General features: G+C 37.8%; 1 protein-coding gene across 1 annotated transcript in view; it reads right to left on the bottom strand.

The window, feature by feature from the left end:
* Window positions 1-1,546: 1,546 nt before the first annotated feature.
* Window positions 1,547-27,382, bottom strand: part of LOC140228349 (phosphatidate cytidylyltransferase 2-like) — a 30,222-nt gene continuing 4,386 nt past the window's right edge. Inside the window, exons 2-13 of the mRNA XM_072308576.1 lie at window positions 17,064-17,179; window positions 16,068-16,164; window positions 13,668-13,847; window positions 12,134-12,194; window positions 11,080-11,138; window positions 9,122-9,260; window positions 8,470-8,570; window positions 7,833-7,880; window positions 7,018-7,122; window positions 4,671-4,805; window positions 3,335-3,438; window positions 1,547-2,206 (exon numbers count right to left, since the gene is read on the bottom strand). Of these exons, the coding sequence (XP_072164677.1) occupies window positions 2,089-2,206; window positions 3,335-3,438; window positions 4,671-4,805; window positions 7,018-7,122; window positions 7,833-7,880; window positions 8,470-8,570; window positions 9,122-9,260; window positions 11,080-11,138; window positions 12,134-12,194; window positions 13,668-13,847; window positions 16,068-16,164; window positions 17,064-17,179 (1,263 nt within the window). The 3' untranslated portion in view covers window positions 1,547-2,088. The remainder of the gene's footprint in view (window positions 2,207-3,334; window positions 3,439-4,670; window positions 4,806-7,017; window positions 7,123-7,832; window positions 7,881-8,469; window positions 8,571-9,121; window positions 9,261-11,079; window positions 11,139-12,133; window positions 12,195-13,667; window positions 13,848-16,067; window positions 16,165-17,063; window positions 17,180-27,382) is intronic.

Here is a 27,382-nt window from a genome sequence, read left to right on the forward strand (position 1 = left end):
TTTTTACCCTTTGTGAGTTTCTTCTTCTTCCTGGTGAGTGACCAAAATCAACTAGATGATTATTATGTCACTTTCAAGCAGGTCAGCGTTGTACAATGCAGTAACTTATCTTCTAGATAACTTACATCCTTGTTTGATGATAAATAAATAAATCTGCTTTGAGTGCCACATGGCACAGAAAACCCCACAGCGTCGTACACACTGTGCAAAGTTGTTGGCACAGAAAGGGTTAATATGAATAGTCAAACAGACTTGTGAATGAAGGACAAACTAATATATATATCATGGCAGTACACTGTACATACTGTGAAAATTGTGAATAACAGCCTGTAAAGTAAATTAAACCCTGAGTGGTAACAGAGAAATCTTAAAATCCATTTAAAATAATTACCATAACATCAGTAACTCAACCTTTCCTAATCATAATTCCACAAGCATGACTAGAATGAAAGATAACTGAAGTGGGAAATTAGTCAGTTCTTTTGAGATGGCCTTTTTATTTATTTATTTTTTTTTTATGGGAGACCCTAAATAAGTGCTTTAACCCTATTCTAACTGGGGGAGGGGGTCAAATTGACCCCCCCCTCGACGTTTCGCGCCACGATTTCGCAACGCGCAAAGATTTTGCCGCGTCGTTCCACGACTTTTTTCATTTGAGTCTCCCGCATATTTTGAGACCAAATTTGCGAGGTCCGGATACACCGTTCTGAAGTTATGCAATGTTTTGCATATGCATGTCAACCCGAAAACCGCTCAAATTCATGATTTCGTGTGCAAATCCAATGCAAACTATGGTTTTTTGTTTAATTGATATAAATTAGATTATTTCAACTTTTAGCCATTGAAATAAATCAATTCTAATGTAGATAAGCTTGAAAAAGTGCCTCCAACAAATTTTGGCAAAAAAACAATAGAAAACAAAAGAACGAAAAAACAATAAAATACATAAGAAATTAACAAAACAATAAAAAACAAAAGAAAATGATTTTGATTGCGCTATTTTTGTACAAGAAAATTGTTTGATGTGTCTAGAGGAACTTTGACACAAAAATTTAATAATCCTTCAGTCTTTTTGATGGAGTTATAGGTGAAAACATGATTTCATGTGTTAATTTGCATAATTAATTTATTAAAAAATATGAAATCAAAATTTTTCTATTGTATGACCATGTAATCTTGTAGTTGACATCCAGCTCTATGTTCAGGCAAAATTTTGCGGCGATCGCGTGATCGGCGGCCGAGATCTGAAGGGGGGGTCAAATTGACCCCCCCCCCCAGTAAAAACTTGGTCTCAAATAGCCCAGTTAGAATAGGGTTAAGGAATGACAGGTGCATTGATGGGTAACAATACATTGCTACATCACTATTTCACTCACTTATTGCTTTCTGCAATACCAAGTAGTTATTAGGGCTACATAGCAAGTGTAAACACAAAATCCCAGTGGATTTCTGAGCAACTGACATCAAACAAAATTTTAAGCTGATGAAAAAACAGAAATAAAAAGAAAAAAAGAAAAGATCCATAATGAGTTTATTGATTCGCTGTTCAAAGAGGCCATTTGCACACAATTCAACACCCATATTGCACCAAGAGACATGTTGCTGTTTGATGTCCCTAATGTTGTTTGGACGATAGTTTGTTGTGGCTGGGGCACCACAATGTTTTCCACCTGGCACGGTTAATACTGAGTAGCTTCAACAACTACGTCACGTTTTCCATCAAACACACTTGACCATCCTGTCGTGAAGGCTTGCGTAATATAGCTTTGCAAAAACATGTACATGGCTTCAGGTACACATTGATACATCTGTAATATAACTCTGGCAGAACCTCTACTTCTACAGCACAGGCTCTGGCATGCACAGTACTTTTATCTTAGTGGCATCAGACATATTATATTTACACATTCCCACATCCGTTGACAGTCATCTTTTGCTCTTGGACAACACACATAGATCTAGACTAGTCTACTTGTGGAGTACCCACTGACACAGCTTGTGCACCTTTGACCTGTCACCTTTGACCATTTCACAGACTTTGCTGCTCCTCCCATGGTTGCTGCCTTACAGCTAGGACAGCCCTGCCTTTCAGCCCTGCAAGAGACCTCTCTTCTGTAACTGTTCCTGCAGCTGGTTGAAGATGTCGAGCTGTTCGTCAGGGGAGAGCTGCAGAATCTGTTGGGTGAGTTTCTGTGGGTTGGCAGTTCTGAAAAATGAGGACAACAAGAGTAACGATACTGATAACAACAGCCATGATTATAGAATTCAAAACATTATTGAATAACTATTTTATCCCTAAACACTCATTTATGATAAGCTGTCATGAGTAACAAAACATAGGCATATGCAAAGCTCAACATTAGCAGTGGCCTGATGGCCCTGGACCACTAGAAATAGATGTCAGGCCACCATTATTCAAAAATTGATAAATTTTAGTTGCGCCAAATGTCATTGCTGGGCCACCAATCAAATTAAATTTTATGATTTGGTCGCTAAAATAGGCCACTCCAAAAAAAAGTTAGTGTGGAGCATTGTTGTGTGGTGTATAAAAGAAAATTCCTGTACCCCACAGAGTAAAAGGAATTATGATATTACTGTTTTTTCTCACTTAAAAAAAAAAAAAGATAAAAAAGTAATAACAAATAAAATGTCTAAGAATATCAGTGATGAATACAGTTCTATAAGTGAAAAATTATGTTAACATTTTGTAACAATCACAGTTTAATAGCTGGATTCCATGTCACGTTTGTGTCATCTTAGAAATGACTGAATTATCTTACATACACGTAGGTCTATAGCACTGTGTGGTCTGTCACCAATCTCTCCATATATTAAGACGGTGTCTTCGGATAGGTCAGAGCCACTCATTAGCCACAGTCACACTGGCAAAACAGAACTCGTTGCGAAGTTTGCTCATCCGTTCACAGGCGCAGCCAAACTTCTTAAAGTTTCAGTTCTCAAAATCAGGGTCACTGGTGCGCACGTGCAACAAAGAAGAAAGTGTGCACTGTCTTACAGCTAATGATTGATAGACAATGCACACACGAACATCCCAAGGATCCCAAAGCCTGCTTCAGAGGCACCACAAACGGGCTGGTCAAATGACAACCTTCGCGAAGTTTCAGCTGCAAGCATTCAAACTGCACAAACTTAAAAGATTTGCCAGAGATCAGGAAATTTCCCTACTCTGAGGGGATATTTTCGTGAGAAGTTCTGCAAGAAATTTTGGGAAGTTTGCAATCACGCTGGCAAAACTGCAGGAACTTGGAACTTCCTAAAGTTTTGCTAGTGTGACTGCGGCTAGTGCGTGGCCACGCCCACTTTGTCTACTCACTTGAGAAACGTCTGGATGTAGACGTAGAGGAATGATGCCATGAGAAACTGACAGTCAAATCTGTCCATGATACCACCATGCCCTGGAAACACATCTCCAAAGTCCTGAGCAAAATGACAATAAAATTGCAACTGATTGGCAAACTGTCCTTCGGCAACGTAAATAAGCACCAATTATTTAGTGTTTTAGTAGAAGCCATGATTAAAATCATGCACATACATACTCAGCTTGGACTCAAATCTCAACCTCCTCAGCTGTGGGTTGTAAACCTACTTGACAGGTCTGTGTTTGAAAGAGTTGATGAAAGATAAAGGTTGAGGCTGTACGAAACACTGAATCTATCACACTACAATGGTCAAGGCTTGGACATACTGCATCACCATATATTTAGTGAGTCTAAATTTTGTGAGTGGTTAAATTTGCAATCGCAGAGTACAGTCCTGAATGGAGAAAATATGCGTGCACATCACATTTATGTCGGGATTAGAGTCAATATATTTGTGTGTCTTTAAATTCAAGAATAGCACCTAACTCGCGAAATTCAGGAAAATAAAAACCTCGCAAAATATTTGGTGTATATAGTACATGGAAGCATTCCTGCTCAAAGTTGTGTGTACAGCATGTTTCATGTGCATTGACATATGATTTTTAATCTATACAAATGGAAAGGTTTAGTGTGAAAAATGTCAAGATAATATTTCATAGTGTAAGAATCATAACATTTCTTTCTCTACTTTCACTTGTACAGAGATTTCAACTATATACATATGAACATGCAGGGAGGGGGAAAAATATTTAAGCAAATGCAGAGAAAATGAAGCTGTTTTGAGGACTTGATCATGTCATGTGCATTTATACCACAGCTTAAAATGACATCAAAATGCCACACTAATTTGACCTGTCATTCATTGATACATTTATTGATCATACTATTCAGCTACACATCCAGTCAGATCTGTATTAATTACTGCATTAAACTTCTCATCATTGGGAAATATATTTGAGTACGTCATGCAAAGTTTTATACAGAGTCACAGATCTCTGTATACAATGCACTCCCATTATAACGAGCATGGTTAAAACGAAATTCCAGATACAATGAAGTAAAAATTTAGGCCGCAAAATTATCAATTCTCTGTTTTCTATTGTTTATTTGTTCGGTTATAATGAAGTTTGGGTATAACAAAAGAAAACTGCCGGTCCTGAGGACTACTTATAATGGGAGTCCACTGTATTCATAATAAATCTGTGTTCATGTATGAAGTGATTGTGTCAGCATCACCAAACCATGATTCCTCATGCTCTGTTGGTTATCAATGCTCAAAGACCTTCCTACCTTGATTTTGAAAGCCCTCTTGAAGCCACTGGCAAAGAATCCTCCAAAGGGACTGACTAGGGAGGCAAAGAGGGCTATGATGAGGGCGTGGAGCTGGCACGGCATCAGGTTGACTGTCTCCCAATGGAGACCAATCTAGGGGGAACAGTCCATGGGGGTAAAGCAGAGATTAGAGGGGGTGTGATCTTATGGTTTGCAGTCTTCACTGGCAATGCCTCTTCAATAATAGAGCCCAACTTATAATATGTGACCTGCTACAACAAAAGGATCCGAAAGTCGGGGGAGGACAATTTTTTGAAAATGGCATGATATTATTGCCTTACTCTTCTACTTTAATTTCATTTATAGCACGACTCATAAAAGTACTCGCTTGCGGAGATAATGATGATTTTCTCAGCGCATGTCAAGCGGTTGAGGAAATCAGATTTTCGAGAAAAACGCCTTCAAAGTTGTACTTCCGATGCTATCACGGTCATGGGGAGGCGAGACAGTTTTCACCGCTTGACAATAGAAGGCACGCTCCTAGCAACCTCCGCCATGTTCAGTCAAGCTTAGCGCCAGCAGTCTACGCACGACCAATCGGTAATTAGGATGCCACGCACTGACCAAAAAGATCACTCCCTCGTTGCTAGGGGCAGAGTCTAGCTGTGGCGCTAAATCCAAATCTTCAGACACGTTTCTCTTACATTGAAAGTCGGAAAATCATGGCCCAGAAAAATGCTTATTTCTTGCCTTTCCTTTGATCATTTTGCTTCGAAATTTGGGAAGATGATGGACAAAACATTAGACTACAAAATTATGTCAAAAACAAAAATCCGATTGTTCTGACCAATTTTGACGATGGGACTTCAAACGATTTTCTCGGCTCAGCCGTCAGCGACTTAAGGATCCTTTTGTTGTAACGGGTCACATATACATGTGAATCTCTTGTGTATTACATTAGCACTAAGGATGTTTCCTCAGGCTTTCAAACACAGCACCTACGACAACTGAGAGAAACCTAATTTTTGGCTACTTGCAAGAGACTTGATCATATAATGATATGACACAATGAAGCTTATACATAATTCTGAAGATGAAGCAGTACTTTCAACAACAACAAAAAAAGTTTGCCCAGATCATGTGGGGAAAGTTTGACTGCTGTTTCCGAGATATACTTGATAATGCAGCTAAGAGCATAATTTTGATCAAGTTACATGACCATGCTGAAAACCATGGTATAAAATTCACATTCCTCTGTGACTGTACTGCACTTGTCATATGAGTTGATTGCAGGACATTTCCTCCTTTGACAAACACATGTGCATAATATGTTATTGAGTATCTTCTTTCATGCATCTGTGAAATATAAATAAACTGCAATATTTTTTCTCGTTGGATTCCAGAGACCATGCCTGGATGCTGTAACCTCATCTAAATACACAAACAACATCATAATGAGTCACAAAGACTCACTGTACATAAATTTCCGCTCTTACTACGACCAAGGAGGATTTATACATGGAGTTCCAACTGGCTGTAATTATTCAGTTGTCAGATTTCTATTGATGTACAAAAGAATTCCACAGGTGCACTTGTGCCTTTGATGATCGATGTTCCAAGCCGCTGTCTTGCTGAGCAATCTGAAGATTCATTTTGAATGTTATCATAATGTTGGCCATATTTTGCTTATTTATTTATTAAATGAAATGAAATTTCACTTAACAATAAAGCATGTAAAACAAAAGTCAGTTCCGTCCAGAAATTTGCACAAAAGTGTAAATCAGAGCTGTATCATGTGAAAATGTTTAAAACTGTACAATCCTGGAAAGCTGGTTTTATCACTTTTCGGCTTAATTTCCCCCAATTAAGAGTAATATAGAATAATCTTCAAGTATAATTCTTTATTGATAGATATATCAGATTAGTGCCCGCATATGCCCAGTCGAGTAATTTTCATCTTCATTTCAGCATTTTTCCCTCAATTTCTGTTCGCGTATCCTCGTGTCTGTACCACCTACCTTTTATAAGAAGGGATAGCGAAAAGAAATTACCATCACAAAGACATATATCTTCCTTTGAAAGTGGCTGGTGATTATGCAATGAGACACGAGTCAATTGTCTTCATATCGGCGTGGCAGATCCTGTTTGGCACATGCTTCAAATATTTTTGAGCGGCGGCTTTGAACATAGATCAAAGGGAATAACTCTGTTGTTACTCCATCTCTTCAACCTCCTTGCTACAACATACACATGAAATCTACAAATTGATTTCTTGCAGCTTTCATGAAATGTGTATATATTACACTGTAGTTGCTATGGAGGTTATCAAATCTAAGGCATTGAGTGGCCGACCAATGAAACTCACCAGACTCAGACCATTCTGCATGAAGCCGGGCAGAGTGTACTCCCTCACTTGGAATGTGGAGCTGGGCTCACAGCTCATTACAAACACCATGTTCTCTTGGTCATACTGGAAGGTCAAAGGTTAAAAGGTCAACATATATCAAGTGAGTAGACTCAAGGGGATGCAATATTTTACAGTATATCAATATATCCAATTGATATGCCTCCACATGGATACTAAGGTATGTGTACTACATTAGCAGAAATTGATATTTGGAAAAAACAAACAAACAAACAAACTACAAGTTAACTGCCCTAAAATATTACACATCCATGTACAACTCACTAAATATCAAGTTCAATACTTCATGTTGTCAATTTGACACTAATCTCTCACCTCAGTCATTAACAACCCAGTGTCAAGATTTTGCCCTGAAAATTATGTCTGAGGTATAAATCAAAGAATCTATATATACATTACTTTGAACACATTCACTTCATTCTCAAGTTAAGGACATAAGGTAGAAGTAAGGTAAATGCTTGCTTTGATTTGAACAATGTGAATACTACAGTGCTCACAAATAGTATAAAACTCTAAGTAACCTATGACTTCAACTTCTATTCTTTCAAAAATGTAGGAAATACTTGGTGTGCACTGCAAACAATATGAAACCTTACAAATAGTCACAAATGAAATGTGCATTAACCAGTTTCAAGGACTAGAGTATCTACGTCATATCATATACATAGCTTTTGTATACCATAATTGCCCAACAGCTCGAATCATTTCATTCATTTTTTTTTTTTTTATAAAAATCAGATCACTGCAGTACTTACTTCAGCTGGACAAACAAAGAACTCAAACTGAGCCAGAAAGCGAGCCAGCTGGAAGAAGAGGAGGAAAGATCAAACAGATTGGGTTACATTCACCACAACTGTGTCTAGTTCTATTTGGCAAACAGGGTGAGCTAAGACCTAGATTTTAACAAAACAAAATAATCTGAGTCAACAGCAGCAGTTCTTTATTGTATGAATGGTGCAAACACAAACAGTGATTATTACAAATATATAGCTTGAGTTGACAAATTAAACTTTAAACTAATATCATTTCTCATTGCCAAATAGGTCGAGGAGGCTGATTTAATTTGTCACATAACTCTAAAAGCAATCACAATCTCTCATTGAAAATTCAGAAAATGGAATGCAATCAGCACACAGCCATTATTTTTCATGGCCCTATCAAAACTTGGGAAACATAAAATTGAGATAATTTCTGCAAACTAATTTGTAGCTTAGGATGTTATGCAATTGTTAAAGAAATCAAACTGGCAAGGAACTTTCGTAATAGACAGGGCAGCACACATCATGACATTGATTTTATACAGAGACTTCTCTGTCTTCATATCCAAGAGAGTTAGCTTTGAAGTAATCTGTAAAAACTTAAAAGTAGAAAAGTAATCAGAACACAACTCACAAAGAAGCCATAAATAACAGTTGAAAACAGAGCACCAATAAAACCCTCCCACGTCTTCTTGGGTGAGAGCTTGATCAGTGATGTTCTACCAAAGAAGAAACCTGCAAACACAGAACACATAAACAAAATGTCAAAAAAAATATATAGGACACAAAGATATCTGCAGATATAAGCATTCTAGCTGAGTTATCTGAATATCAAACAGCAATGTACAGTCAAACCTGCCTCAGCAGCCACTGTCTATAGTGGCCATCTACCATATATGGTCACTAATATATTTCCTGTCGATTAACTTTTTTGTTAACGTTTTTGTTAAAACACTACCATGCACAATGTGGTTGCTAATCTTATTCACTCTGTTGAAATGAATACCAGGCACGACAGCGCAAATAAACTATCTATACCCAAAAATGCATTCAAGAATCACAAATAATGACTCTACTCTTTATTGAACATCCAGAGGTAGAACAATGTCTGACACAGTCAACTATGGTAAAGCTGATAAGCTCTACTATTAGATTCTTTGGAACAGTAGCTTAAAATGTTGAATGAATAGGACGGCTATCCCATACAATTTCAGGATTTAGGATTATCAAATGATTTCTGTGACGGACAATCTTATCCAGTTAAAATCAGGTGCGATGGTGCCTACCAAACATGTACGCCATGATGTCATTACAGATGACACAGGTGGTGGAGACAAGGAACCAGATCATCCCTTCAAACAGAGTCTGGACAATGAGGTTGGACTGAGTGACCACTATCAGCAGAGCTATGTGGGTCCAGCCAAACTGGAGGGAAAATAAAACACAATGGTAATGAGGTCATCAACATGACTATTGATTCAAGACTCACTCTTAACATATGACATGGGAGAGCCATTACAACTTTGATTTCAGGTCATCTATGTCCTCTTTGTTATCATATGACAACTACAGATTCATATCAAAGGTAAAGTGACATGTGAACTAAAAGAATTCAGCCATCATATCTTGTAGTCTCTTACTTCAGTTTGGTTTGGCTTCAAACAAAGCTTAAAGGACAAGTCCACCTTCGTATACATATGGATTGAGTGAATGCAACAATATAATTGGAACACATCAGTGAAAGTTTGAGGAAGATCCGACAATCCGTTCAGAAGTTATGAATTTTTAAAGCATCTGTGCAATCACTGCTGAATGAGGAGACTACTACAGTGTATGATGTCACATGCGTACAACGGTATAAGGAAAATAAAAAGAGAATCTCACAAAACTTTGTTTTTTGAATAAAGTGCACATTTCTTCGACTGGTTACTGACATATGTTATGGGAAATATTATTTCCCTTGCCTTCTGAAAGAGAGAAGTCCAGTGTTCTTTTGTTATGCGAGAAAAGTGAAAATATGTTGAAATTTCTTTATACTTTCTTTATATCGTTGTACTCATGTGACATCACAAGCTATAGTAGTCTTCTCATCCAGCCGTGACTGAGCAGAAACTTCAAAAATTCATAACTTTTGAACGGATTGTCCGATTTTCCTCAAACTTTCAATGATGTGTTCTACTAATATTGCTGCATTCACTCAACCCACATGTCTATGAAGGTGAACTTGTCCTTTAAAGACCCAGTAACGTGGGGATATCATGGAGCGGGAAGAATGGCCCGCCTCGGATATATTCAAGAATCCATGTAAAGATTGTGTACAGCTTTATCACAGATCTCTCTGCATGTACACACAGACAAAGGAGTTTGACTGAAGTCCACAACTACTGATGAGTGTATGCTTCAATGCACAATTTGCTGAAGGAACATTCCTGGTTGTGGAATGTACCCCGATGGACAAAAAATGAAGATTAATTCAACTGGACCACCAATGTTTTCCCCCGCTACTGGGTCTTTAATGCAACAGTAATCAGGTGATTAACCCGTTGAGGACGAGTCCCGTGTATTCTCGGGCAGGTGTGTACAAGAAATGTGTGTTGTAGCAAAATCAAACTGTCCTCAATGGGTTAAGGGTTGGGAGATCGATGATAATTTGACATGAGTAGTTTTGACTTATATCCACCTTTCTCCTGAAATGGCCAACAGGATTAAGAAAATAAAATTTTTTAAAATCCCTGATTTGAAAGACAGGAGAAGTATATTATTTCATTTTAAGACATCAGTGAACAACATTTCCAGTCAACCTTGCTTATTTAAGTCGACCTCGCATAAGTTGAATTATTGCCTACGTCGACGGTCTTTCGAAGTCCTCTTCCCTTTATATTCTTTTGACTTTAATCCCTCATAAGTCAAATTTTCTCCCAGTCAAAGCTATTTCTTCAGTCCAAATAGACTTGACTTAGGCCAGACTTAGTCTTGACTCAGACCACTTAGGCGAGGTTGACTGTAGCAGTACATCTCTCTGCATGGAGAACTGATGACAAACATATGAGAATACATTTTAATCCATACAAATGACAAAATCAGAGCAAACGATTATTGACACTGGAAGTTGACAGGTCTGCAGTTACACTAAAGCAAGAGGAAATACATACATGCACAGAAAAACAACCTCATTTCCAATGATAAGAAATATGGTTCACACTCTTAACCACCAGTGTTTACTGTGAAGCCTTCCTTGACTTACCAGAGTGAATTGCACAAGGTACTGCTTCTTCTGAAGGGACAGCACAAACATGATGAATCCTACAATGGAAAAAAAAAAAAGGTAAACAATTCTGAGAAGTGCAAATTCAAAGAATTTTGATATGGATTGGATTCCTATCTATTTATTCAATACTTCATAAAAACCATATACACAACAGAGAAAATACACAACATATCAGTACAAATACATTACATTCAGATTCATGTCGTCACGTGTTATTGACATGTCTGCAATGGATACAAAATATAAACATCAACGGAAGAAATTATGAAGCATTAGGAACTATCTAATGCTTCCCCAATCCCTTGCCTATTTGTTTGTAGAAAGAGCTGACAGGAATAGATTGGAGATCACCGCTAATTTAATCTACTGACTGTAGGAACCTGAGAGGTCTGTAAAAAGCCTATGAGAATTTGAAAGTCTGGTAGGGAACTGGTTAATTCTTTTCATTTTACTACTTAAACAAGTTTGTGCATGGTGCATGTGTGAAAGTGTTCATGCGCTTATGTGTGCCTTTGTATTTTTGTTTTCCTAAGGGATCATATTATGAAATTCAATCACATAATGTGCACAATTATCCCAACATTTGTCTGTGTGTACCTCTCCAATATGTGTTTGGTAAACTTGGTGTGAAATACCACTTCACTGAATTGCACTCAGATTTACCAATAACCATCATTATTCTCACACATATATTTAAAAACAAAAAAAGGAAGGTATAAGAGAGAGGAAGATCAAATGAGAACCACTTTGATAACTTTGACTATCTTATTAAAGCTACAATAATGGCAGAAATGCCTGTGAAATTAAGCCCTGATCACATATCATTTCAAGTATTAAAGTCTCTACATTTTTTTTTCACAAATCACATCGAAAAAGTCAATCATTTGAAATGAGTGAACTGAATACAGTGCTAGTTACAGATGGCATCAACATGTTTGCATGTACAGTTCCTGTGTTTTAGGGGCCAAATGTTAAAAACACTGCAGGTGATTTCCAAGAGCTGCATTTTATACAGTAATCCACAACTTACCCAGCACATAGAGGCAAAATGAGATGAATCTGTAATAGTCAATAAAGGGTTGCAGGGCCACCTGTGCAGAGAAGAAGAAACATCACATGAATGGCAAGAAAACAAATTAAAACAATTCATTAAGCAGTTCTTATAATTACAATCTCAGACTCTTTCAGTCTTCAAACCCCATACACCTACAATCATGTATTAAAGATTTATTTCTAAAACACTGCAAATATACAACTCCAGATTCCATACTGAGAAGTGAGTTGAGATTTTGATTTAGCAATCACTGAAGTAAGGCTGCGTTTATCTAACTTGAGATAGAGAATCACGTTTCAAAACGCGTTTGGAACGGTGTTTGCAAAGGTGGTTTGAAACGCGATTCTCAGGGAGCCACGTTTGTCTAACCATCACACAATCGCGATACGAGTGGTGTCACTGCGCAGCTGCTTTGTGCCGTTTGACCGGGGAAGTAAAGGTCAACTGCATACCACCAAACATGCCTCCTCAGTCACACACAAATAATGGGTAGAGAGCACAACCGGAAACAGCTGGGATTTGACCTTGAGATATAAATGCTTTTCAAAATGGCATTGCATTTATCTACTCACAGAATGGCGATCGTGGTCTCAAATGCGTTTCAAAACGCCCTTTGAAAGGCGTTTCAAAACGGCATTTCTTAACGCAATTGAAAACACGGTTGCGTTTTTCAAATTCATGAAAATTCTTCCGTCGAGGTGTTTTCATTGCAACTGATTGACAAATTGCCCTACATCGACGTAAATAAGCACTGAATTGATCAGTGTTTTAGTAGTAGCCATGATAAAAAACCATGGGCGTACATACTCGAGCAGGATTCGAACCTACGACTTCCTGATCACCGGACAGGCGTCATCTCCACTAGACCACCGAGCTTTCGCCCGACAGCAAGTGTTGGTTCTAATCCTTATAGCATGCAGCGGGTACTGCTTTTGTTATTCAAATTCATGAAAATTCTTCCGTCGAGGTGTTTTCATTGCAACTGATTGACAAATTGCCCTACATCGACGTAAATGTCGATGTAGGGCAATTTGTCAATCAGTTGCAATGAAAACACCTCGACGGAAGAATTTTCATGAATTTGAATAACAAAAGCAGTACCCGCTGCATGCTATAAGGATTAGAACCAACACTTGCTGTCGGGCGAAAGCTCGGTGGTCTAGTGGAGATGACGCCTGTCCGGTGATCAGGAAGTCGTAGGTTCGAATCCTGCTCGAGTATGTACGCCCATGGTTTTTTATCATGGCTACTACTAAAACACTGATCAATTCAGTGCTTATTTACGTCGATGTAGGGCAATTTGTCAATCAGTTGCAACGGTTGCGTTTATCTAACCCCAGAAAATGCCTCAAACGCGTTTAGGATCCTGATTCTGCCTCAGAAATTTTTTAGATAAACACAGCCTAAGACACTGAGCACAACTTAAAATGTTGTATAGATGTACGTACACTTTGGATATTTAACCATGAAATCTTTGCAACCAAACAAGGAATCTTTAAATCAACCTTACCAACTCTCTTCTGAGGACGATTCCAAAGTAATCCTTGACACTCTGCCCATAGACAAAGTAGTTGGCACAGAGGAGGAAATACCAGCTGAGTGTGCGGAACCAGGGCAGGTTCTGGGTGCGGTAGACGGCATAGCCGATGCTGATGATCTCTTTGAAACACATAACCTCAATCAAGAGGATCTGGGGAATTCAAATCATCAAATTCAACATTTAGAAAATGGACTTGCTAAAAGTACATCTAAAATATTGCGACTTTGAAGCCACTGACAAATTTCAATGGATAAAATTGCACTTTTGGAGAAACCAAATGTAAAATTTCGTGCATTGGGTCTAATTTATCACCAAAAAAAAAAAAAAAAAGAGACGAGAAGAAGGAATAAGACATCTACACAAGGCACCCCTGAAATTAGTTCTGTGCCGTAAGTACAATAAAATAATCATGCCAATGGAGAATAGCAATAAAAGTTAATAGATGTTCAAGGAGAATGCATGTTTTCCTTTTTTTGTCCATGACACATTGTTCACCTTTTCTATATAATTGTGGAATAAGACCATGCTACATTGTATGTACATACAGTTAAACTCGCCTAAGTCGACATCGCATATGTCAAATAATCGCGTAAGTCGATGATTTTAAAAAGTCCCGATTTTTCCCCATTGACTTACGTGTATTAATTCACTCACAAGTCGAATTTTGTAAGTCGAATACTCGCCTATGTCGATGAAATTCCAAGAACGCTTTCACGGAAAAACCATTGAATTCACTGTGCCTAAGTCGAATAAGATTTTATTGTGTAATAAATCACTGTCATTATTCATTATTTATTACTCATTATTATTTTGTTTGTCAGATGAGTTTGAGGTGACAAAAAAAAAAATGATCTAAAGTATCAAAATTCAAAGCGATCGCATGAACTCGTTGAACTCTCTTCTTGTTTGGAGGTCCGCTGGTACAGCCCTGTCAGCTGCCGCGCTATGTACGTACAGCGACTGGGCTGTGTATTGCTCCACTCGCAGTAAGGCGTTCGTACAGTACATATGCGTTCATTTACATGTACAGTATTGAGCTTGCAGTGTAGTTTGGGCATTTGCATTTGCAGTGCCGTGCAGTGGAGTGGTATGGACGAAGCTGCTGAGTTTTCAAAGCGGAAAGTAGGGGGAAAGTTACGGGCACGGGTAAATCAGAATTGCACCTCTACACGCATTTCAAGCCATGGTATGGTAAACTGGAATCAATCACTGCTCAAATATCGTTCATATTCACTTCCCCAAGGTTTAACAAGGGTGTAAAGTAATCGGACCTGTGCCAATACTAATGCACTGTCCATGCAAAGTTAGCCGCGGCCCTGCCGGGCGACCCGTGCTGCGGCACACCGCTCCAGCTCTCGGCTCCCGAGTAGACAACATACATGTACATTATACATATGTACGTGTGGTGTAACTGTAAGTCGATTTTTTTTTTACTTACGCACAAGTCGAAAATCGCCTAAGTCGATGTGTTTTGCTCAGTCCCGAGAAGATCGACTTATGCGAGTTTAACTGTACACACTTTAACATTACGCATATCATGCTACCAGCCTCTAATGAGGCAATGCACACATCACAGTAATGCTGATATAAATCGGAAAATAAACTCCAATATCAAAAACACATTCTGCTGGATTAGCTTAATATCAATTTGTTCTTTACTCATTAGTTCAATATTTCCAACATCTTCCAGAGACTGACGAGGTAATTTTCACAGCACAGAAATGACAACTTAAAATTACGCCACACACAGGTAGTTCCAGTGAGTGAAATATCTTCTTCTAGGAAACTGTATCTACAATTCATTTGCCTATGAAATCTCTCTTTTTTTTTTTTCACAAGGTTGCCAGTACGTGCCCTTACAAATCAACATCTGTTTTCCTTCCAATTCTTTCAGGAAAAGGGTAAGGGCTTGGCGCCCTTTGGCCCTCAAAAGATTTACACTTTAATAGCAATAGAGCAATTGCAGTAATGACAGGTGTGTCTGTGGATAGTACATATTTCAAAATGACATGTAAACATACATGGTATCTCTGCCTCTACCGGTTCCATAACATTTGCTCATCACTGCAACAATTGCTCCTATGAAATATCTGCATGCTACTCACGCCAAACATAAATTCTACCCACAAACATAACCCTAACCCTAATCCCAATCCGCACATCAAACTAAATCTAAAACCCTATCACAACCCTAACCCTAACCCTAAGTCCTTGGAGAAAATAAGACTGCAGCAATCGTCGCAGGAGCAAATATCATGTCATCGCCTCCTTGCTTCAGGCCATTTTTTTTTCATCGTTCATCTACCACTTCCACACTCGGGGGAAAGACTTGCATAAAATATGAGATTTGTGATAAAATCTCTTCCTCACCAGTCCTGTCAGACCCACAGGCCCCATGTAGATGACAACAGTGTAGAATATCACCATGGCGAACGACACGGCCCCACGGATCACCCAGTTCTGCCATCTGGCGATTCCAAAAATACACAAATATCCCTCATCAAAAAAAAGAAAAAGAAAATGCATATCCTACACACACACACACACACACACACACACACAAAATGTAGATATTCACAACATACAAAGTGACAAAAGGACAATATTAATTTATGTCATGTTGCATCCAATACACATACACATATATATCTATGTAGATATTCACAGCGTTGACATTTTAGATGATACACGGTCAAAGAAAATGAAATAAAAAAAAATCAATTGCACAATGTTTTTGAGATAACACAAGATATTCAGATAACTGTTTCTACGGTGTTCATGACATCATGTCCAAAGATAATAAAAACAAAAACAAAAATGTGTAATGTACATTGTATTTCCTCAGAGTCGTGCTATACACTGTACATATAAGCAATGATGACTTTGTCTTGGAATATACTGTAAAACGAGGAATGTTCGTGTGCATTTTAATTTCGCGAATTTTGCAAGGGCCAAAATTTGTGAAATTAAAATGCACACGAAAGTTCTTGTCTGCACTATATGCATTGAATGTTAGAGGCAACCCGCAAAAATTTCATGCCGCAAAAAAGGCCGTCGGGTCCAATTCGCGAAAATTTCATGCCGTGAAAATATCGTGTTTTACAGCATAATGATCCTTGTACACATTTCTCTGGCCTGGTATTTGAAAAAGGCCCATCTTTTTATCGCACCAATGATTGTTACGTTACACTTGTACGCGTACCTGGGGAGAAAAAGCACATCATCTCCTAATGTGTATGCATGCCACATCAAATTTCATATTTGCAGAGAAACCATTTTCAGAAAGCATTAATTATATTTTTGTTGGCTGTTCTGCAACATGATATGATCACAACAAGATTTGAAGAAGGATAATGTGTGGCTCACCTTGGTGGTAACCCTTTGAGAAAGAAAGGAATGTGATCCTTTTGGGGAGGAATAGGAGGCTCCTTGATCTCAGGCAGTCCAATGTCCTCCGGAGGAATGCATCCTGCCACTGGTTTCTATGGCAACAAGGAGGAAATGTATGCAGGGTGAGAATGCAAGTTGTTAAGGAGACACAAACATCCTTTAACAAGCAAGAACATGGAATGCAAGGCATGTCTAATGTGTTGTTATGATCCAACTGCAAAAAAATAATAATAATTATCTGATAATGGATTGTAAAATGATCCCGCTTACTTCTTCATATATCAATCTTTCTTTCCTCTTTTTTTTGTCTGCACAACTCAAGTTTGCAGAATCTGTTATTCAGATGTAAAGAAGAGAATCATTAAAAAGAAAGATGTCTCATTCTTCTGCCTACCAATACTTGACAGTTTCATCCTTCTAAAATTGAACATGATAACCTGACACTATTTAGCTGGGTCCTAGTCATTTCATTTCATTGATGCTCCCTATGATAACAGTCATCATGTAAAGAGTAACACACAACAAATAAAAAAAGAAGCATTTAGAGTGAGACATTAGCATTCCAGGACTGTATGAATTTCTCCTGCACAAATCATCCTGAAGCAAGAACAGAACCTATGGTGTGTATTCTCGGTATCGCCAATACGTAGGTTCCGTGCGCAGAGCAGCGTTTTAGATGCATTATGGGATAGCTCATGGGACAAACTTGCCCCGGTTTTGGCTGCACATGCACTCAGGTCACGCTATGTCTTTATCCAGAGGTATTTTTTGTCGAAGATTTCTTCGCTTTCCATCATGTGACCAGCACATTGAAGCCTTGCAGTAGTGAACCATGATTCTAGTAACCGCAAATCAGTAAAACTTAGACACTTTCAATTCTTTTATGCTGAATTACAGCCAAGAAAAAAAGGGCTGACAACGGAAATGCAGACAAATAACTCCATTGAATCGTATGGGAACTGCGACTCGCGTGAGACAACCGGAAGTGAACAAGGGCACCGAGAAATCCCACAGTGCATCTGTGACAGAGCTCTTCAGCGTGCGCAGAAGTTTTCTGCGCAATGGCGATACCGAGAATTGTGCATGTACAACACGTACAATGTTGTACATGTTTATGAAACTAGGGGGCATCATTTGATGTGAGATGATTTGAAAGACAAAGACTAGTAGGTATTGTAACAGCCATTCATTGGTTATGTCTCTGGGGAATGACAAAGAATATAATCATCTCTGCTAGTCATTCTAATTAACAAGGATCAAATTAACACTTTATCCCTCATGCATAGCACGGGGGAGACTTAGCGTGTGAAGGAAGCCATAAATGTTAATAAGATGTCCCATCCGACAGACAGCTAAACATCAGCCTCTGCTGAGGCAGACAGGGCTGACAGACACTGCAGTCAAGCGTTAGTAAACAATGCAAGATTCTTTTTTTCAAGGGAAACAGACTCCTCAGCCAAGCCTTGCTAATTTCCCCCAAATCTAAGCTGTGGATGATGGTCAGATGTCATAGATGAGATACATTGTACTGTAAACTGTCTCCCAATTTAAAGGTACTGTTTACCATTGGGAGCAGTGATTTAATCTTTTTTTTTTTTTGAGTTGTCACATTTGATGCATACATGTGTATTTCAGTTGTATCGCAAAGCATCCTACCACATACATGTATTACAATAGCAATGGTTTAAATGAAAACTATGTATACATGTACCAGTAATGGACACCCTAGCTTTATTCACCATTGATGGTATATTCTAGCTTCTTCAGTACTGGCTCAACTCTCCCACAAGACTAGGCTGTGAAATATTCATTACCCCAGCATGGCATCACATTCTTTTACACCTTTTACACCCGAGGCATACGGGGACACTTTTACATTTGATGTCCAAGTGTATTCACTCTGGGGTAGGAATACTGTACGAGCTGAAATTTTCACGGTGGTTTTATTTTCGCGAATTTCGCGAATCGCCTTTGAACCGCGAAAATAAAAACACACGAAAAAAAAAACAACTTGCGAACAGATAAGCACAGTTAGACCTCGCAACCGCGAAATTAACAACACGTGAAAATGTTCTCCTAGTAGCAATTCGCGAAAATATCTGTACGCGAAAATTTCAGCTCGTACAGTAACACTCAAGATCTCCTGAGTCAAAGTAAGAGCTTTGCCCCAACAATATCATGATCCTTTCCCATGAAAGTCTTTTCATCCATTTTAAAGGAACTGTACAGTACTGGTTGAGGTAGAGATTCTTGTTTTGAACATTCCTAACTGAGATAATGAAAAGCCTCTTATGAAATATGAAAGAGCATGTAATTTTAAGAAGGATTCAACATTTATTTGATGAAAATTGGTTTTCAAATGGCTGAGATATCCAAAAAAGTGCTAATAATAAAAGGTGACATGCCACAACTTTATTAGGATCTCTTTGTTTCACCTTGTTTTTGGATATCTCATCCATTTCAAAACCGATTTTCATCAAATAAACTTTTGATACCCTCTAGAATTGCATGCTTTTTGACATCTCATACAGTGGTTTCTGAATACCTCGCAAAACGTTAAAAGCTAAATCTACACCTCTCCCAGAACTGTACACACCCTTTAACCCAATTAAGAGTGTACAAGGTGGACAGCATTGACATAAATGCAAATGTATAAATGTTTAAAAGTCAGTTATAAATTTCCCTCCAAGTGCAAAATTAGCACATGAAAAAAAGTGTTTCAGTCACTTCATTACCATGTCACAAAACTGTCACTGCTTTATTAGATCTATTAAAAAACAGATAATTAGCTTACATTACTAGCTAATGTATATGATTTCCTTTTCAAAATTTGATGTCATGCTTTCCTTAATTGTAAGCCCTGTCCATATAGATATGAAGTTAATCACAAATGGTGTTGAAAATGAAAAATGGATTTGTACTACTATAATAACAGTTACACTGTAAGACGCAATAGCTTTTCAGTGCCAACATTTGATATTTGTCCTTTATGTCCTGTTTTAAATCAGCACCAGCAATGTTAAATACTTGCAATTGAATTATTACTGTTAATGGCATGACACTTGTCACATCATATCAGCCATAACTCCTACATACATCATGAGAAATATGCTGGTATCATTACACTTGACTAAACCACCCTAGTTGTCAGGGAGACCAAAAGGCAAAAATTATGCATAGTACGTTCTTGAACATATACAATGTAAGAATAGAAACATTGTTTAAGTTGGAATACAGCCAAGTTCTGTCCAAGAATATAATTTGATAACATGCACACATACAGTGTAGAAGGACCACTTCCTAGAAATTTCTCATTACAAAGGCTCCACAGCAGCAGTAAGATCATTACAAATTTCTCTTTCCATTTGTGTGTCATGTGCATGTACTACACAACATAGTACTCCCGATGCTGAATACCATGTATTTCATTTTTTTTTTTTAATGTTGCGTGTCAAAAAATTCGAAAATTTAACAACCTGTTAAAAGTATCGCCCTCAAGTTTATACACGAATACTATACATGACAGCAATGTACAATGTACAATTTTTTGCACACTGTACATGCAATGGGTGAGCAGCAGCTGCATAGAGATGCCTAGCCTACTACACTATGTGCACATTGTATGCATGCCGACACAACAGTTTTCTATGCTGAGTGCATGCAAGCACTACGATATTCGCGTTCCTGGTCGCGAATTCAACCATCCGTGAAATTGTCTTATAGCTTGTGGGGCACGAAGTATTACACCTGCGAAATACTTGGCATCTACAGTATAACTGAATGTGTAATGTATGCATACACCTCAGAAATTTTATTCAGTGCATGAGACATTGTCCAGGTGCCTTTTACAAGACGCAATGAAAGCAATTAATCTTTTATTTCCATTCGCAAGATAGATTACATACATTTTGTATTTTGACAATGTTTTATCTTCCCGTACCCTTCCCATTAATTTTCCAAAGAAGGTTTTCTACAATGTACTTTGAACATGTCAAAGGGTTCAGTAATGGGAAGATTGATATTGCTGGCATGAATTGGGATGTTCAAATGGTCCCAAAGCACTGTAATAGAAGCATGTTCACTGCAACTGAATAGCGGGGCATAAAATGTGCCTCATCACTCTTACAGCACACAGCACAAGGTGAGGTGAACACATGATTACAGGTACTGTAAATCTCTTGATGACATAGTCTACAGTGTCTCTTTATCTTTTCTTCAATCTACTGTGTGTCTGGTATCTCATTAATCTCAGCTGTAATACTAGCAGAAGGGTGATGCACTGCATGCAGTTTGCATAATCCTGACTTTGCTATCAATGAACGGTCACTTTAAAGGGTTTACTTAGACTGTCTTCAGTCTATACATAGATGGGACAAGGTGCATCAAAGCAGGGAGGTGGGAGCCCACCTCCCTGGTCAAAGACTGGGGCATAATGATGCACAGTTCATTTTCTACAAGCTGGCTAAGCATGCTGGCTCATACAAAAGCAGCATACACTATCTAGAACCTCAGTGTACAAGACTGAAATTACAATGTACAAAATGTATGTTGGGGTAAAACCTTGTACAACTGTGCCTTTGAATTACAAGCAGGCAGACATGCTGTACAATGTACTTGGCAGTTTGTCAAAGTAGTAATTTGTTGATTGTACTGCACAAAAGTGTCACATGAAATTTATAATTTGCTATCCAGTAGAACCCCACTGTTATGGAAACAGCATGTGACATAAAATAACAACTTTCATGATAGAATTTTTCACAAAAAAGACTATTAACTAAAAATTGTAATTTACATCTTTTCCTCTCTTTTTTTTTAAGGGGGGGGGGAGGGGACACAGCATAAAGTAGACTGGGTACTTAAAGTATAACATTACACTTTCTGTTTACGAGGCAGAGTAACGGTATTCAACACAACTGTACAATTGTATATGTACTGGGGTGTTCTTCATGTCTTTGAAATTCTACACCATACAGATACACTGTATCCTTGATATCTTGTGACACTGTAAACGAGGAATGTTCGCAGGCATTTTGATTTGATGAATTTTGCCAGTGCCAAGATTCACGAAATTAAAATGCACATGTAAGTTCTTGTCTACACTATAGGCATTGAATGTTAGAGGCAACTCACGAAAATTTCATGCCGCGAGAAAGGCCATCGGCTCCAATTCGCGAAAATTTCATGCCGTGAAAATGTGTTTTACACATGTGTTTTACAGTACATTGCACATACACTGTAACCCTCAATATACTTGCACATTGTATCATTTTCCTTCATGAGTGTATCGACCATCGTACATTGTATTTATACTATTACATTACTATCTAAGAATAGATTTTGAGCTCACGACATTCACTTTCATATTCAGGCAATGAATGAAAATGACTCTATAATTTGACTACCGGTATTTATTCCTAATGCTGAAGTACAATTGTATATAACACAACATCATGATAAAACAGTCTTTAAGAAATGTCTAAACTGTGCAGCAATTAAATGATCATGCATGCAACATCATTATCGGTGTTAGAGACTCCCCATATGTTGAACTGCATTTATGCCTAGTGTGGTATGAAGTGTTTGGGGTGGAATTCTGCTTGAAAGAGTCACATGTCATCACATGACGTCAAAGCCAAGACAGGCTAGTGTACTGGCCCCGCCCCCCTATTATACAGCAGGAGGTATGCACAATACCAACAGTAGAAACCATAGAAGCCTGAACTTGAGATTGTCTTGCTGATGGAAACACATTGACACACTGCTGGGTATGCCAAGAATGGCACATTTGCTAATGTATTAATAGGGTGCAGGGTTTATATCACTACTGCAAAACAAAGGAGATGCTCTCTTTGAATGCGCTGCCCAAGGGATTTTGAAACCCCCATAGACTATACACAGAAGTCATCTCGTATAGAAGCAGTGGATTACTGGAGAAGCAGAAATGTTTGCTTGCATTTTAATCTTATGAATCTTGGAAGAGCCAAGATTTGCGAAAGTTCTTCTACACTATTACAAACTACAGGAATCAAGAATGCCAGTGGAAATTTACACACACAAAAAAAAAATTCATGCTGCGAAAAAGACTGTCGGCTCTACTTCGTAAAAATTTCATGTCACGAAGGTCCAACAGAGCTGCCAACTCTCACGCATTGAGCGTGAGACACGCATTTTGGTCCTTTCTCACTCTAAAACGTTATTTCATTTGCATGCATTTCTATTGATCTCACTCATTTTGACTCCTAAATTGATGGCCTATGGGAGTCTCACTCTCAACTAGTTTCCAGTGTTGGCAGCCCTGGTCCAATGTATTTTGCTTTATACAGTAACCTGTGATATATACCTCAGCTGCCATCGATACATTACAATGTGTAATTTTATATTACCTATGTTGTACTACTGTATACAGTCTGTGAATACACAGTACACTGCTAGCACTTGAGTAAAGAGCTTTTAAACATTGTACACAATCACAAACCTCGTACAGTTTATAGTTGATACAATGTAGAAACTCTTGGTTTCCATTCTGTGAACAGCAGTCATTTCTACATATGCACACATATATACACATATTATATATGCACACAGACATTTTGTATACAAATATTGTACATGCATTGTATAATGTACATATTGTACGAATGTAAAATCATCTTGCCTTCATTTCCAGGAAATTATTTCCAAAATGATACCTGAATCAAGACTACAGTGTACACAGACAACAGTATTGGTATTCCAAATTAATCAAATATTAAACAAGCTACAAGTGTAAGTTCGGTTTTAAGTAGGTTCCATCATATTTCTTTAGCATTTATACTTCAGATTACACATTTGTACAAGTTTCACAGACAGACCACCATGTTATATTATGTTTGTAATATTTAATTGTGCACCTAGCCGGATATCCTTAGTTACTGTATATCTTACAATGTATGTATTTTTCATAGAGAAATGTGAAAATAAAATCAAGATTGAAATTGAAATTGAGATGTTTACATCAGTGATGAATTCCTTAGGTACATTGTACAATGTAGAAGCTTGGACATGAAATTGTATATCATGTACCAGTATTGTACGTCAAACATGCATTGTGCTTTCTACACATGTACTGTACTCTACGATGCACAATCAAAATTCCCTCTCTCTCTTCTCTTCAAGGTTTGCTGGTATTTTTAGAATGAAGGAAAAGTGCTACAACCCTAGTAAAGTGTATACTGGCCGTGAAATGGTCTGGACCAATATTAACTGGCTGACAACTGAGCACTACACAGTAGGGAGCAGCTGAGATTGCCATGTCAATATACACAAGTGTAATGACCTCAATCTTCATCACTAAGAAAGTTACAGAGATTTATGGAAATAATAATGATAATTATTGTCCCAGCACATGCAACAGCATGAGTATAGTGTACATCCATTAAATCAGTGTGTCTTCATACAATAAAAGGAATTTCCATTAGTTTCTTCCACTTAAATATTTTCCTGATTCACCATAAAAGCACATGTACCACAAGAGAACCAAGCAATACAAAGTACACAGAAAGAAGCCAATAAATTATAGGTGTATATTCAGTGCGCTCATCATACATGTGTAGGAATTTGGGTAGAAAAAAACAAACAAAGAAGAATAAACAGTGTTTATCATTATACCCTCACAATCTTTACAATACTTGATAGCATCTGGGTAGACCTTTAATGTAAATGATAGATGTCTCTGTCTGATCTGTCTATTTATATACATTGTACATGGTACAGTACCAATAACCAACTCTAACATTTCAGTGTTAACTGCTATAAATAGCACTATGTCTGTATTAAGAATGCCCTAAGGTTGGAATACCCAAGCAATGTTTACACTGTAATCTGCATGCATGGGCCTCAAATCTGACCCACTGTATGCATGATTAAGATTCTCAAGTTAGTAATACCGGTAGGCTATTTTTTGTAAAGTGTAATGATTGAGTGGAATACATACTTGATATATTTACCTGAAATTCTGTACCTTGTATGTGGATTTAGTGAATGTAGAAATATTAGCAGAACACATAAAAGTAAAATTTGAGCAATATATGCAGACAATGTGTTTAAACGTCAAAAAGTTTAAAAGTTTTGCTAAAAATTCATAAAATGAGATAAATAGATAGATCAAGCTACAGTACACAATGTCACATCTGCACACAGATACACACATTGTACATTGTGAAAAGGTCTGCCAGTATGAGAGATAGATAATGAATGAGGGAGGAGAGTACCAACCATTAAAACCCATTATCGGTGATGTGTGTATGGCATTAGCTAATGTGCTTTTCCTAAAATCTCACCATGCCCATCACAGTGGAGTGTGATATTCCTCTTGTGACTTTTCTTTCCTACTCCTTTCTACATGCTTGATTCTAAAGCTTGAAAGCATAATTTACATTCACTGTATCCGCAGGAGAGCACATTAAAAGATTCAGATACTTAACTCTAAAAATACCATTTATATGTGAGATGCAAAATGCATCAAATTCGTTTCCTGTTTAGTTAATGGAAGATTCAAATTATCTTACTTTTCCACTGAATTTTCCCTGCTTCTTATCAAACCTATCATGTTACACTTGATGTGTATGTTTGGGGCTCTAAAACTGTGCAGTTTTGTGAACCATGCTTTGCTAACTCTGGCTTTAAACGAAAGCATCATCCTTTTCCAGTTGGGTTTCACAATTCAAAAAACAGATTTCATCATCATAGTATGATGTGTTCAAAATCTTGTTGTTTTTCATTTCAAATGTATTTCGGTATCAACAACAATTTGAAGAGTCATCTTGACAAGGTCTACTGTATACATGTGTACATGGTATAATAATTTTGTAGAGTTTAACATTCATGTGGCGTATTGTTTTGCAATTTTGCGAGTCGACCAATACTTGCTAAAACAAAACTATGAAATAAACTCGCAAAAACATAGCCTCCTACATGTATTTCTCAAATGAGCTGTCATTTTTGGAATGCATGGATGGAAATCAGTACACGTGTACCTTTTCCTGAGACGGAATAATGTTTATTTCTCTTTCCATCATTCTGATTCTTGATCCAAAGTCAATTCTTCGTGAAATTGTCTTTCAAGAGCCAAATGCAAAATGATATACTGGTGAAATACATGTATACACTGTATGGCATACACTTGTATTATACAGTTTAACTCATGTGGGACCTCATCATGTCTGCAGTGCAATATTTTGTACATGTGTACGTACTTGAACACATAATGATCCTCTCTCACACACCCATTCCCATTGAGCAGAATGTTATACTTCTGTGAACCAGTACAATAAGAGGCTTCTAGACTACACCAACAGCACTGTATTGTACATGTATTGTACAGTACATTTTACTCTCTACAGGACATGCAACGATAAACACTAGAGACCTGTCCTGGATGGGTAGTCTCATCATGGAGGTGTCTTTTCTACCTCCATGGTCTAATCAACGGTTGAATGAACCATGGAGGTAGAAAAGACCTCCATGAATGAACCAATGAAGCATCTGTGGCAATTCAATAGCAACAGCTGCACGGCTAGCCCTGCCGAGTGAGCTGGGAGGTACTGTATCAAAATTTAAGCCGGTCAAACCCACATCTGTGCAGGTTCAAAGTGAAAGAGAAACTGTACCTGCCTGCTAACGACAATACCAAAATGTCATTCTAATTAGCTTAGTCTTCTCCATCAATATGGGTGAAAATGATTCCAAGTGGGCTCTGTTACTAGCCATTTGAAGTGCTCATACCTTACATTTTCAAAAAAAAAAAGAAAAAAAAAGAGGAACACGCATTGAAAAGCAGAAAGTCATATTACGATCAAATGTCAAAGACCTACTGTGAAACTTCAGCTGACACTTAGCATGCTAAAGGTCGCCACAGCTGATTAAATTTGTTGGAGTGTTGAATGGACAAGTTTTCTTCTTCTTTTTAAATTAAAAAACTGTCCATTTCACTTTGCTGGAATGAATGGGGGGGGGGGGTCTTCTTCTTCTCAGGATCCCCCTCTAAGATAATAGCATTCCAATAAATGTATCTTATAGAGTAATTCATCAATTATATTTTGTTTCATCATAAATATTTTTGTGTACTTGAATTTTTTTTAAAAGCTATTTGGATGCACTTTGTCATCTGAACATTAAATTGTCACAATTAAGCCTTTGGCTGCATGGACGTTGTTATCAATACACCATTTCATTTCAATCAATCAATCAATCAGAATAAGCAGTCATAAGTACAGCCTTTGCTATGTTATAAACTCTCAGCTGCGCGGCGCGCCTCG

Source organism: Diadema setosum, chromosome 5, assembly GCF_964275005.1.
Source record: "Diadema setosum chromosome 5, eeDiaSeto1, whole genome shotgun sequence".
Taxonomy (NCBI): Eukaryota; Metazoa; Echinodermata; class Echinoidea; order Diadematoida; family Diadematidae; genus Diadema; species Diadema setosum.